At 39.8% G+C, this 14,334-nt stretch overlaps 1 protein-coding gene across 1 annotated transcript in view; it reads right to left on the bottom strand.

Annotated features, from left to right (window-relative positions):
* The window catches only part of LOC126354692 (cell division cycle protein 27 homolog), a 214,188-nt gene that overhangs the window by 74,497 nt on the left and 125,357 nt on the right, over positions 1 to 14,334 (bottom strand). Inside the window, exons 10-11 of the mRNA XM_050004500.1 lie at positions 11,264 to 11,489; positions 1,075 to 1,202 (exon numbers count right to left, since the gene is read on the bottom strand). Coding sequence (XP_049860457.1) covers positions 1,075 to 1,202; positions 11,264 to 11,489 — 354 coding nt within the window. The remainder of the gene's footprint in view (positions 1 to 1,074; positions 1,203 to 11,263; positions 11,490 to 14,334) is intronic.

Genomic DNA, 14,334 nt, shown 5'->3' with positions numbered 1-14,334 from the left:
CTTCCATAGTTGTGTTTTCATTTATTTTGTTGTGTATGATTGTGTTGATAGTTTTTATTGTTGTTTCGACTTGTGGGTTATTTGGCGGTCTATGCAAGAATGGTCTAATGTCTGTATTTTTGTCTTTGTATTCTATATATGTCAGCTGAAATTTTTCTTCTGTATCTAACATGTGTGTCACTTCATGTTCTATTTGTACTTGTTCTGGTGGCAGTCTTAAGATTTCGTTTTCCTCTAATTGTTTAATTGATGCGTGTTGTTCTTTGTTTGTTTGCTCTGGGATGTGTGAGTCTATTACTGTATTTTCTTCTTCTTCTTCTGATTGCACATTATTTTGTTCCTGTATTTGTTGTACTTGTTGTTTGATGTTTTCTAATTCTGACTGGAGTATCCTGTTACTTTTGATTATTACACGGATCTGATCAGCTAGTCGTTGTTCTGTTAAAAATTTTAATTCTGGGTATCTGGTAATAAATGTTGTGTATACTTGTGATCTGTATCCAGTTGTGTTGGTTCCTAGGTTTGTTGCTTGGTAATAACAGAACATGAGGAGCCAATTAACTTCATCTGACCATCTCATCCTCTGTCTTTGTTTTCCTTCTAGGGTGGTTGCAGGAAGCATATCCTGCAAAACACCTCTATTTCTATTTAAATAATTTTCCAGTTGGCTAGCAGTGTCGTTACCATTGTGGGCGGGCATGGGGTTCAAGCGTCGTCCCCGACCATGATGGCGCTTGTCTGAGGCTTCTTTAGTTGTGTCCTGAACCAACTAATCACACTAAAAGGGGGGTTAGCCCTATTAGTGTTTTGTTCTTTTCGTCACCTTTTACGAATGGCAGAACATACCGGAGGCCTATTCTTTTCCCGGGCCTCCATGGAGATTATTATTATTGTTATTATTATTACTACTACAACAACCAAGTCTGATCTTGAAAACATAAACCAACAATATGAAACTTGTATATACAAAAGTAAATCGCTCCAACTGCTGATATAGCAAACAATATCAGCAGATGTGGTATATTACGTAGAACAGCTATCAAATAACAAACCACAAATAGTCTAATTACTTACCACGCATTGTAATGTCGTTGGTCTAACCTAATGGCTGTTCGAAAGCAACTCATTGCCTTGTCAAGTTCTTCAGTTGTAACATACTCGTGTCCCAGGAGAGTATACGCATATACAAAGGAAGGATCAACCTGTCAATTGTAATTAAGTAATACATTATTTATTTAAATGTCATTAGGCCATGTTCAAACTACACATACAAATTAATTTCAAAAGTAAAAATTAACTATACCTCTTTTAAATCAATAAAAGAGTATGTTTGTAGATATTCTCTACCCGTGGGGTTACAACAGACTGTACAACAGTAAAGGAAATGCTCAGTAGAAATGCTGTGAAATGTATTCCTTCCATAATACACCCTAGAAATTACAGTTTGGTAGCCTATTTTTGCAATGTGTCGTCAACAGTATCAGACCTGATCACACTACTCCTCAATGACATTATAATGCTGCTGGCCACTCTTGACCTAACAGATTTGTGTCAACTGTCTTTTATTTTTTACATACATACATGTCAAAGAAGTGTGTGTATACAAAATTATACAGCTACACGCATGCTGCTTCTGTCATGATCACTTCCAACATCCTGAATCAGTAGAGTATTTCTGTGTGGAATGTACACAGTATGACACAGGTTGCACCACAATTCTTCCTTGAAGAAGCTAGTTCAACTCCGATTACAAAAAACATTTCAACTGTTCATATGATTTCTGAGTTGCCAAAGACATAATCGAAAGAAGTAAAAAAATCAAAAGAAGTAAATTTTTGATCTGTGATTATCATCAGTACTAAATTTTTTGTTTCCTCAAGGAAACTGCTGGGCAACAATTCTGTCTCAAAATTTCATAATTCTCTTGAGTGACTTCCTTTTGCTACAAAACTATGGCAATGACACATTCCAGATCATGGAAGACTTAGTACTTTACTTCTGATTTGCATTTCTGGGCAACGGTTCACCAATAAAAGCAGAGTGACTGATGCCCATGTTGCAAAGAACAACACAGTAATCTCAATTTACACTAATGAAAACTGCTAAGTGGTTGAGAGATATGTCACTGCGCATCAGTTACATAAAATGTCCAATGAGGATTAAATCAACTTCATCAGGATACGAGGGTTTATAAATTATTTCCTACATTAACATGTTTTCTTTAATCATTTCCCTTATTTGCCAGCTACAATTAAGAGAAGATTCTGTAATGCTGAAACACGTAAACTACACAAAGTACTCTTTGTTGCACAAGTTATACAGTTTTCACTAAATACTTCAATAACATGGATTTTCAACTTCTCGTCTTCAGAACAGACACAGACTGCACAAGATCTACGCAGAATAAAATTCTTCTCACTATGGTGAACACATGCTTACACTCAACATTACAGTACAGCATAACATGCAACACTAACCTCATAGTCCCATCTTATTTCAGAACCTGAAGATCCTACAAAACTTCTCAAGTAATCCCATCTGGCATTATCAGTCAGATTATCATTCTAACAGCACAGTTACCACCCTCACAAACTAGAAATTTCTTCTTGAGCTTATTCATTGCATTAAAACATCTACCTTCCTCATCAGTAATAACAGTTTTTCTTGTATGGCCACTATTTATTTGTAGTGTACAATCTTTCCATGTTTCAATATATCACATCTAAGGGGGAATTTTTATGTAATACAGTCAAAATATGACTGATGAAATATGACACCAGAAAATAGAATAATCAGAGGAATAATAGTGAAAATATGGAACAATAAGAGCAACTTACATGGATTATGGAAATCAAGGAAACTATGAAGGCACTGCAAATTACAATAGAAGAGTTTAAAAAAAAAATCAAGAAATTAAATTATGGGACAGAATTGTAGGCAACGGTATACCTTCAGGAAGCAAAATGTGTAATAATGATACTACACACATATAAAACTGATACATTTCCTAAGTTTCAGAATACTTAGTTCTTTCCCAGAGGGGGATAGTAGGAACATCCTCACTAAGATGGGTCCCTCTCATCCTGTGGGCTGAATGACCTGCCCTTCCTTCCACAACCTATCACTTTCTTCACTCGGAAGAAGGAACTGCTGTTTCAATAGATAGGAAGTGTGTGTCACTTTATCTTTTCCATGTGGCTACTGGCAGCACAACACACTACTTCTCCTGAAAGTAGATACTGGCTAGCAGTTCTGCCCCATAACTTACTAGTTTTTTAACAGAATTTTCCTTTGATAAAATTGAGAAGCTGAAAGACAACAGACCAGCATCAACAAACAAACTATATGAAGGGTGATTTCACAACAAAAGGAGAAAGTTGAAATCAGGAAAGTGAAAAAGAAGTGGACAAACAGAAAATGAAAAACCATTTTTTAAAAACTGAGTAAAGTGGTCCAAATGAAGGCCATACAATAAAAACTATAAGCTCTACCTAAGATATGCACACTAAGAAAACTTCAAAAATTTACCAAAGCATTTTAACACATTGCATGATTAGCTTACTAAATACTTAACAATGAATGAGCTATTTGAGAATTTGACCTTATTTGTAATTTATCTAGTACAGGGTGTTTCAAAAATGACAGGTATATTTGAAACGGCAATAAAAACTAAACAAGCAGCGATAGAAATACACCGTTTGTTGCAATATGCTTGGGACAACAGTACATTTTCAGGCGGACAAACTTTCGCAATTACAGTAGTTACAATTTTCAACAACAGATGGCGCTGTAAGTGATGTGAAAGATATAGAAGACAACGCAGTCTGTGGGTGCGCCATTCTGTATGTCGTCTTTCTGCTGTAAGCGTGTGCTGTTCACAACGTGCAAGTGTGCTGTGGACAACATGGTTTATTTCTTAGAACAGAGGATTTTTCTGGTGTTGGAATTCCACCGCTTAGAACAGTGTTGTTGCAACAAGACGAAGTTTTCAACGGAGGTTTAATGTAACCAGAGGACCAAAAAGTGATACAATAAAGGATGTTTGAAAAATTTCAATGGACTGGGAACGTGACGGATGAACGTGCTGGAAAGGTAGGGCGACCGCGTACGGCAACCACAGAGGGCAATGCGCAGCTAGTGCAGCAGGTGAGCCAATAGCGGCCTCGGGTTTCCGTTCGCCGTGTTGCAGCTGCGGACCAAATGACGCCAACGTCCACGTATCGTCTCATGCACCAGAGTTTACACCTCTATCCATACAAAATTCAAACGCGGCAACCCCTCAGCGCCGCTACCATTGCTGCACGAGAGACATTCGCTAACGATATAGTGCACAGGATTGATGACGGCGATATGCATGTGGGCAGCATTTGGTTTACTGACGAAGCGTATTTTTACCTGGATGGCTTCGTCAATAAACAGAACTGGCGCATATGGGGAACCAAAAAGCCCCATGTTGCAGTCCCATCGTTCCTGCATCCTCAAAAAGTACTGGTCTGGGCCGCCATTTCTTCCAAAGGAATCATTGGCCCATTTTTCAGATCCAAAACGATTACTGCATCACGCTATCTGGACATTCTTCGTGAATTTGTGGCGGTACAAACTGCCTTAGACGACACTGCGAACACCTCGTGGTTTATGCAAGATGGTGCCCGGCCACATCGCACGGCCGACATCTTTAATTTCCTGAATGGATATTTCGATGATCGTGTGATTGCTTTGGGCTATCCAAAACATACAGGAGGCGGCGTGGACTGGCCTCCCTATTCGCCAGACATGAACCCCTGTGACTTCTTTCTGTGGGGACACTTGAAAGACCAGGTGTACCGCCAGAGTCCAGAAACAATTGAACAGCTGAAGCAGTAAACCTCATCTGCATGTGAAGCCATTCCGCCAGACACGTTGTCAAAGGTTTCGGGTAATTTCATTCAGAGACTACGCCACATTATTGCTACGCATGGTGGATATGTGGAAAATATCGTGCTATAGAGTTTCCCAGAGCGCAGCGCCATCTGTTGTTGACAATTGTAACTACTGTAATTTCAAAAGTTTGTCTGCCTGAAAATGTACTGTTGTCCCAAGCATATTGCAACAAACGGTGTATTTCTATCGCTGCTCGTTTACTTTGTATTGCCGTTTCAAATATACCGGTCATTTTTGAAACACCGTGTATCATGTAGTTGTACATATTATTTGTCAAACTTTTCTTAATCTCTAGGCTCCCTGACTTTGAACTCAAGAAGTCTATAAAGCCTTTGGGACACTAGCATTTCATGTCTGAGCACTGTAAACATATTAACCTTAAACAAAACTGTGTATAGTATTGCAGTTATCACATGATAGTGAGTGCCATGCACTGTCTACCTGTTTTAAAATAAGTGGCAAAACTACAGTGAACCCATTGCAAGTGCCACATACAACTCTCCAATAAAGGATTAGCCCACACCAATTCTGGCAGGGGTTACATTCATAGCCTCAGATGTCTAAGTATGTACTGAACAAATATTGAACTTTTATTGCTAACTTTGGAAGAACTACTTGAAGCAATGGACACTGAGCACCTTATTTGGACACACAAAATTGTTAATAGTATACAACATTGAGTCAGATATCTGTTTGTTTATGAATATAGTGACTGCTCTGGAAACAGTGGACTCTCCTTACAGACACCTGGTCTTTAAAATGAAATGTAATAGATGCCGCCTGATGCTACACACGCAATATAGGAAGAGCATGAACTCATTAACAAAATCGTTGCAGTTGACACTTTCTTTGATAAACTTAAAAAAAAAAAAAGGACTGTGAAAGCAGCAACACATCAGTATCTGAATAAACTGCAACAACAACAACAACAACAACAACAACAATAATAATAATAATAAAACAACAGTACCGTAGAAGTGAAAGTATGGGATGGATGGACACTGAACAACTGTTTTATTTTATGGACAAACACTTCAGTTACTTTTCACTGTTTCAAATGGTTCACAGTTATTCTTCTGAGAACTTGCTCATAATTCTTTCACAGGAAGTACAAGGGTGTCACTGGAAAAATGACTAAGTTTAAGTTATTGTAGAAGTGAAATTTTCAAAACAAGACCACAAAATGTTGCAGTTATAAGCAATGACTGAGCACGACACAGCATATGAGCTGCTGGCAATACACAACATTTTTCAACAGACACTCTTACAAGCAGAAAATATCATCTTTTTTTTCTGATGGTGCCCTTAAGTAAATTCAACAATTGCTACCTCCGGTTTGAATTCACAAAGTTTGTTGTGTCAGTGGCATGAGTAAACAGTGTTACTAATCACAGGAAGAGGCCATGTGATCGCGAGGTGGATTGCTGAAGCACATTAACAAACAATCTTTCCAGACTGAATACAGAGGCAATTAAGAATACTGCTGATTTTATGAGTCCTCATCCTAATGCCCAGAGAGAAAGATATACAATTGTGCCAGCAGAAGACAGAAAACTGGCCCAAACAAATTACCCTAGTGAAAGGAATATAAAAGACTCATGGCTGGATTCAAAGTAATGTGCGAACTTCTATTGGCTGAACTCTAAAGAGGGCAAGAACAAAGATATTTCATGAATCTGGTCAGGTCTTACAAAACACAGAATATTCATATTCGCATCCCACCAAGGATGTTTGGAGCCTGAATACAGTGTGGTCCATTGATTGTGACCGGGCCAAATATCTCGCAAAATAAGCATCAAACAAAGAAACTACAAAGAACGAAACTTGTCCAGCTCGATGGGGGAAACCAGATGGCGCTATGGTTGGCCTGCTAGATGGCGCTGTCATAGGTCAAACGGATATCGACTGCGTTTCTTAAAATAGGAACCCCCATTTTTTATTACATATTCGTGTATTATATAAAGAAATATGCGTGTTTTAGTTGGACCACTTTTTTTCACTTTGCGATAGATGGTGCTGTAATAGTTACAAACATATGGCTCACAATTTTAGATGGACAGTTGGTAACAGGTAGGTTTTTTTTAAATTAAAATAAAGAACGTAGGTATGTTTGAATATTTTATTTCGGTTGTTCCAATGTGATACACGTACCTTTGTGAACTTGTCATTTCTGAGAACACATGCTGTTACAGCGTGATTACCTGTAAATACCACATTAATGCAATAAATGCTCAAAATGATGTCCATCAACCTCAATGCATTTGGCAATACGTGTAACGACATTCCTCTCAACAGCGAGTAGTTCACCTTCCATAATGTTCGCACATGCATTGACAATGAGCTGACGCATGTTGTCAGGCATTGTCGGTGGATCACGATAGCAAATATCCTTCAACTTTCCCCACAGAAAGAAATCCAGGGACGTCAGATCCGGTAAACGTGTGGGCCTCGGTATGGTGTTTCGATGACCAATCCACCTGTCATGAAATATGCTATTCAATACTGCTTCAATTGCACGCGAGCTATGTGCTGGACATCCATCATGTTGGAAGTACATCGCCATTCTGTCACGAAGAGAACATCTTGTAGTAACATCGGTAGAACATTATGTAGGAAGTCAGTATACATTGCACCATTTAGATTGCCAACGACAACATGGGGGCCAATTATTCTTCCTCCCATAACTGTGCACCATACATTAAGCCGCTAAGGTTGCTGATGTCCCACGTGTCGCAGCCATAATGGATTTTCTGTTGCCCAACAGTGCATATTATGCTGGTTTACGTTACCGCTGTTGGTGAATGACACTTCTCGATAATAGAACGTGTGCAAAAATCTGTCATCGTCCCGTAATTTCTCTTGTGCCCAGTGGCAGAACTGTACATGATGTTCAAAGTCGTCACCATGCAATTCCTGGTGCATAGAAATAAGGTACAGGTGCAATCAAAATTGATGTAGCATTCTTAACACCGACGTTTTTGAGATTCCCAATTCTCGCGCATTTTGTCTGGTACTGATGTGTGGATTAGCCGCAACAGCAGCTAAAACACCTACTTGGGCATCCTCAGTTGTTGCAGGTCGTGGTTGACGTTTCACATGTGGCTGAACACTTCCCATTTCCTTAAATAACGCAACTATCCAGCGAATGGTCCGGACTCTCGGACGATGTCGTCCGAGATACCGAGCAGCATACATAGCACATGCCCGTTGGGCATTTTGATCACAATAGCCATACATCAACACGATATCGACATTTTCCACAATTGGTAAACGGTCAATTTTAAAACGGGTAATGTAACGAAGCAAATACTATCCGCACTGGAGGAATGTTACATCATACCACGTACTTATACGTTTGTGACTATTACAGCGCCATCTGTCACAAAGCGAAAAAAGTGGTCCAGCTCAAACATTCATATTTCTTTACGTATTACACGAATATGTAATAAAAAATGGAGGTTCTCATTTAAAAAAAAAAAGAAGTTGATATCAGTTTGACCTATGGCAGCGCCATCTAGCGGGCCAACCATAGCGCCATCTGGTTTCCCCCTTTGAGCTAGACTAGTTTCGTATGTTTAGTTTTTTCGTTTGACGCTTATTTCACGAGATATTTGGCCCAGTCACTATCAATGGCCCACCCTGTATATGACTGTAGCAGAGGTAACATTTATTTTGAGTTAAATTAAATCCTTGTGAACTTTCCCACATGCCTTAGATGTTGGATATAAATTTCCAGGTGTAATGTAACAACATTCCCACAACTGATCATTTCCAATTTGCATTGGCTTGAAAACTTGAGTTCAATAGAAAGGCATTACTAAATATCAAGGGAAGATAATTAATTCATCTGAATTCATGTTTACTTCAATGACTTGCTAATTTCAATGGAGTTTCTCCGTTCTGCCAGGTTACTGTGGCCACACAGAGAGACTATTCCCATGTGGTCTAAATCCTACAGCCTATTACCAGTAACCCACCCTTCTTTGTAAGAGTCCAACCATTTACTCCACTTACTCTCCACAGTTCGTATTCCTTTACCAACAGGTGTTCAGCTTGGCACTGTTGATCCCACCTCTCTCTACAGTAACATCCTTAATGCCCGTGTCCTCCTTGCTACATTTCCCAATGTACGGCTGACTCCAAACCTACAATTTCCTCCCTGGTCTTCAAGACCAACTATATCCTAATCCACAATTAGTTCTCCTTTGTAGACATCATTTACAAATAACTCCGTGTTGGAGCAATGAGCACCTGTATGGCATCTTGTGCCAACCTATTCATAAGCCACCAACAGGAAACCTTTTTAGCCAGCCAGCATCCCCAACCCATCAAATGATGACACCCTACCCATATTCTTTCAGAATACCAACACTTACTCTCCCATGACCTCTTAGGTTTCTTGGTATTATTGGTAATGATGTGGTTCGATGTGTTAGAGTTATTTCCATTTCATGTACAAAATTTTGACAACCGTCTCAACCATCTCCTTCAGGTGCTGTGAGTTTCATTGTAACAGGTATTCGACAAAACAACCAGAAGCACAATGTTAACTTTCTCCACTATTCACTTCACTTCGTTGTCCTCAACCACACAAACCACTTCCTCGATGTTGACCTCCACTTCAAGGATAGCTACATCAATACCTCTGTCCCCAGGAAACCTACCAACCACAAAAAACACCCCCACACCAACAGCTGCCACCCATTTCACGCCAATAAGTCCCTTCTGTGCAATCCAGGCACCCATAGCTGACACATCTGTATTGATGAGCAGTCTCTCTCCATATATGCCAATGGTCTCTCAGCCTGAAATTACAATCTCCGCCACATGCAGAAACATCTCTTGTGCCTCATGTCCCCAATCACCATTGTCCCCTATATCCACTGTCCAGCCACAAAGGAACACACCCGTCATGACTTGGTACCACCCAGGATGGAAGCAACTGCATCACATTATCCATCAGTGTTTCAACTACCCTTTGTGGTGTACTAGAGTGAGAAATATTCTCTCTATTTCTCCCAAGGTGGTATTATGCCATCCACTTCACCCATGCAATATCCTTGTTCATTCTTATTCCACTTCTTCTCCCAATCCCTTGCCCCATGGACCACATTCCTAATAACCTAACAACAAAGCTTTGACCAGTGCCCCACTTCTTACATGTGCATGACAACTAATAATCCATCTGTCCACATGAATGGCCAACAGCAAACAGGCCAAGAGGCAGCTGTTGACCCATTTGCTGAGCATGTCAACCAAAACAATGTGTTTGACTTTTATGACTGGTTTATAGCCTGTGCCATCACAATTCTTCTGACAAACACCAGTTTTTCTGAACTGTGCAGATGGGAACACTCCCTGCAACATATTCCAAGTTCCTGCGACCCTCTGACCGCAGCATGTCACCACATGAAGAGAGAGAGAGAGTGTGTGTGTGTGTGTGTGTGTGTGTGTGTGTGTGTGTGTGTGTGTGAGAGAGAGAGAGAGAGAGATTAAGGATACAGTCCAATAGCTAATTAATATCAGCAGATTTTTCCCAAGGTGCCTGTCTGCCAGTCAATGCCTCCACTATGCAGCGAGCAGCAGTCTATCACTTTCATAGTATTTTATGGAAGCTTTTAGCATAATTGAAAGTTGTGCCAATTAGATACCTCATGAGACCAGTATGTGAGAATAGGGTAATGTGCATGAACAAATTTTAATGTTTTTTACAAAACCTGTTAAATTGGCAAGTGGAAGCATCCCATTATGGGGTGTGAAGGAACTGACATTTCAAAACACTATTTTTGAATTCTAACAGGACACAGTAAAGGAACTTGGACACACATTTCCAAAGTGGGGAGATCATTTTAACAAGAAATTCATAATCTTAAAAGAAGTAAAACACAATGAATCGTTAGAGAGCATTTCAATACTTTATGCACGAGAAGAATGTTATCTGAGGTACCAATTTTTGAGGTCTGTATTTCAGACTAGTAATTTGTTTGGTGGGAAAAAATAAAAAAATGGATTTATTACTTTGTCCTGAATCTTATAACATGTTAAATTTAATTACATCTGAGACTATGAAAGTCAGATTTCTTCTTTGCCTAACTGAACTGATAAGGGCTATGTCATTAGTTACAACATTATGCCACTACTTTAGTTGTGATGCTCAGTAGGAAGTGATAGCTTGGTACTCTACTAGGACACTTTTTGTTCTGGTTGGATCTTCCTTCCTCCGTTCCCTGTGTATATTTTGTTAGCATTCAAGAAAAGATTGACAAATGGTAAATATTTTATTAACTGTGAATAATGATACAAATTATCACAAAATACTCACGGAAAAATAAGTGTGCCTCACCTGAACTGCTCTATGAAAGAATTTTATTGCACTGTCGTGTTCCTTCTGCAAGCTGAAGCAGTTCCCAGTAGCACACCACGCTTCTGGGGCACACCTATCCTGAGACATGAGATCCTGAGCCAGTGCTGAGAGGGCCACTTCCTTCTGCAGGTGCCACAGGGCAGTGCTGTACACTTCTGTCATCTGCATTCTATATGGCTCCAGCTCTCTCATCTCACTGAAATATCTGAAACATATGAAGAAGTGCACATATTTCAAAACTGTAAAGGTCACTATTCAGAAAATTTGGGGGAGGGGGGTGATTAAACTGATGCACGACAATGAGTAGTCCATATTCAAGGAGCACTTTGATGCAAAGACTCTAGAATCCACAAAGTTCAGACCAATGTTTTTCTAATGATACATGGGCGACAAGTTTGTGGCATGGCCAGACGATGCAAAGAAGCTTGAGAGTTCCCTGAATATTTAAACTCTGTCTATCCTAATGTAAAATTCATAATGGAACTTGAAAAAGAGAGAAAACTGCCCCTTCTTGGTATGTTAGTTGGGGGGAAACAGGACAGATCCCTAGGTCACAGTGTATATACACTGTGATGACAAAAGTTTTGGGATACCTCTTAATATGATGCTCGACCTCCTTTTCCCTGGCATAGAGCAGCAACTTCAAGAGGCCTGGACTCAAGAAGTTGTTGGAGAACCCCTGCAGAAATACTGAGCCATACTGTCTCTATAGCCACTCATTCTATAGCGACTCTATTGCGAAAGTGTTGCCAGTGCAGTATTTTGTGCATGAACTGACCTCTCGATTATGTCCCGTAAATGTGGGACGGAATTCATGTTCCGTGACCTGGATGAGCCAATTATTCACTCAAACTGTCCTGAATGTTCACCAAACCAATGATGAACAATTATGGGTCAGTGACACGGCTCATTGTCATCCATAAAAATTCCATTGTTGTCTGGAACATGAAGTACATGTATGACTGTAAATGGTCCCCAAGTAGCTGAACATAATCATTTCCAGCCAATGATTGGTTCAGTTGGACCACATGACGCAGTCCATTCTGTGTAAACACAGCCCACACCATTATGGAGTCACCACCAATTTGCACAGTGCCTTTGTGACAACTTGGGTCTATGGCTTCGAGGTGTCTGCACCACACATGAACCCTACAATCATCTCTTACCAACTGAAATTGGGATTCATCTGAACAGGCAGCAGTATACGGTCATCCAGGGTCAAAGTGATATGGTCACGAGTGCAGGAGAGGTGCTGCAGGCGATGTCATGCTGTTAGCAAAGGAACTCATGTCAGTCGTCGGCTGCCATAGACCATTAATGCCAAATTTTGCCACAGTGTTCTAAGAAATACATCCGTTGTATGTCCCAAATTGATTTCTGTGGTTATTTCACGCTGTGCTGCGTGTCTGTTAGCACTGACAACTCCACACAAATGATGCTGCTCTCAGTTATTAACTGAAGGCCATCGGACACTGCATTGTTCGTGGTGAGAAGTAATGCCTGAAACACGGTTTTCTCGTCGTACACTTGACACTGTGGATGTCAGAATATTGAATTGCCTAATGATTTCCGAAATGGAATGTCCCATATGTCTAGCTCCAACTATAATTCCATGTTCGAAGTATGTTAACCCTCATTGTGCAGATACTATTATGTATGTTGGAAACCTTCTCACATGAATCATTTGGACACAAATGACAGCTCCGCCTTGCACTGCCCTGTTACACCATATATAAGTAATACTGCTGCCGTAAGTATATGTGCGTATCTGCATCTCCACACCTCAATCCACCACTATCTGTCACAAAGAAATTCAATGTTTAACACACTGATCCACAGAGCTCCAACATTTTCAGACAAAGAGAGCCTCACCACAGAAATACAATATGTATGAATAATGTTTCAGACTACTCAGAATGCCAAATTAGTGGTACTGCAGTCAAAGTCGAGAACACCTGAGAAAGACGTTGAGACTGGCACACAGATAGAGAAACCAAGAATTACTTATCAACCTTATGCTAGCCCAATATCCGGAAAAATCTGTAGAATCCTACAGAAACATGATGTGCAGTGTATTTCACTCCTGTCAACAGAGATAAAAGTCTTCTTTGTAATGTTCAAGGTGATGTAAGACTCCAAAATACAGGTATGAACTGTATTCCTTGCAAATACTACATTTCTCACTTGGAGCAAACAATCTGAACTGTTGATGAGAGATGCAACAAACATATGTGACACATCATCCTAGAACAACCAAGTATATCAGCTGTCGCCAAACACTGCCTCAGATATATTCGTGAAATAGAATATGAAGAGATCAATATTCCATGACAGCGTAGTTATGAAGTCCATCAAACTGAAGATGTCAGAAAACCTAATAAACTGGGGCAGAGGTTTCAATATAAACTAGGAATGGACTCATGCACTCAACTTATTAAAATCTGACTCGCCGTCATATCCACCATAGCTGCAAAGACACTAAGACAGTGGTTCCTGGGGGGAGGGAGGTTAATACCCCGAGAGATCAAATTAAATTTTCTATGGAGAGGGGGTACAAACTGTGTGTGTTCAATTACATCTCATTCACGAAACTAAATTGTTTCAAAAAGTCAATATTGCTGTCTCATTATACTAATAATTTTTAGGTAGGTAACTGATTCCAAAATTGTTGAATATGAACCTTAATGCATGACACAATGTGGCAGAGGTCACAGTGAGTGTATTAACTACTTTATTTGAAATGCATGCGTAATCAGCAATGACAACTAGCCACAGCTGGACCTTGCTTGTACTGGTGCAGCACATTTGATATTGGCTCTACCGAATTATTGGCTTGCTCATTGTTGTTCTTTCATTATCTAGCTGTTCACGCACCAACCAGGTTGGTTAATACAAGAAGTGAATGCATTGTCAGTGCCTCTGATTTTGCTAGCTACTCTATTTACTTTGGATTGTGAGATGAGAAATAAAAACAGATATGTGAAATTTTTACTGGGTATGAAATTGCTAATGTACAGCACTGCTTTTCATTTACTGTTAGATAAATAGCC

Source organism: Schistocerca gregaria, chromosome 3 (assembly GCF_023897955.1).
Source record: "Schistocerca gregaria isolate iqSchGreg1 chromosome 3, iqSchGreg1.2, whole genome shotgun sequence".
NCBI lineage: Eukaryota > Metazoa > Arthropoda > Insecta > Orthoptera > Acrididae > Schistocerca > Schistocerca gregaria.
Note: the sequence above shows the minus strand (reverse complement) of the source record. Positions and strands in the feature narration are given on the sequence as shown.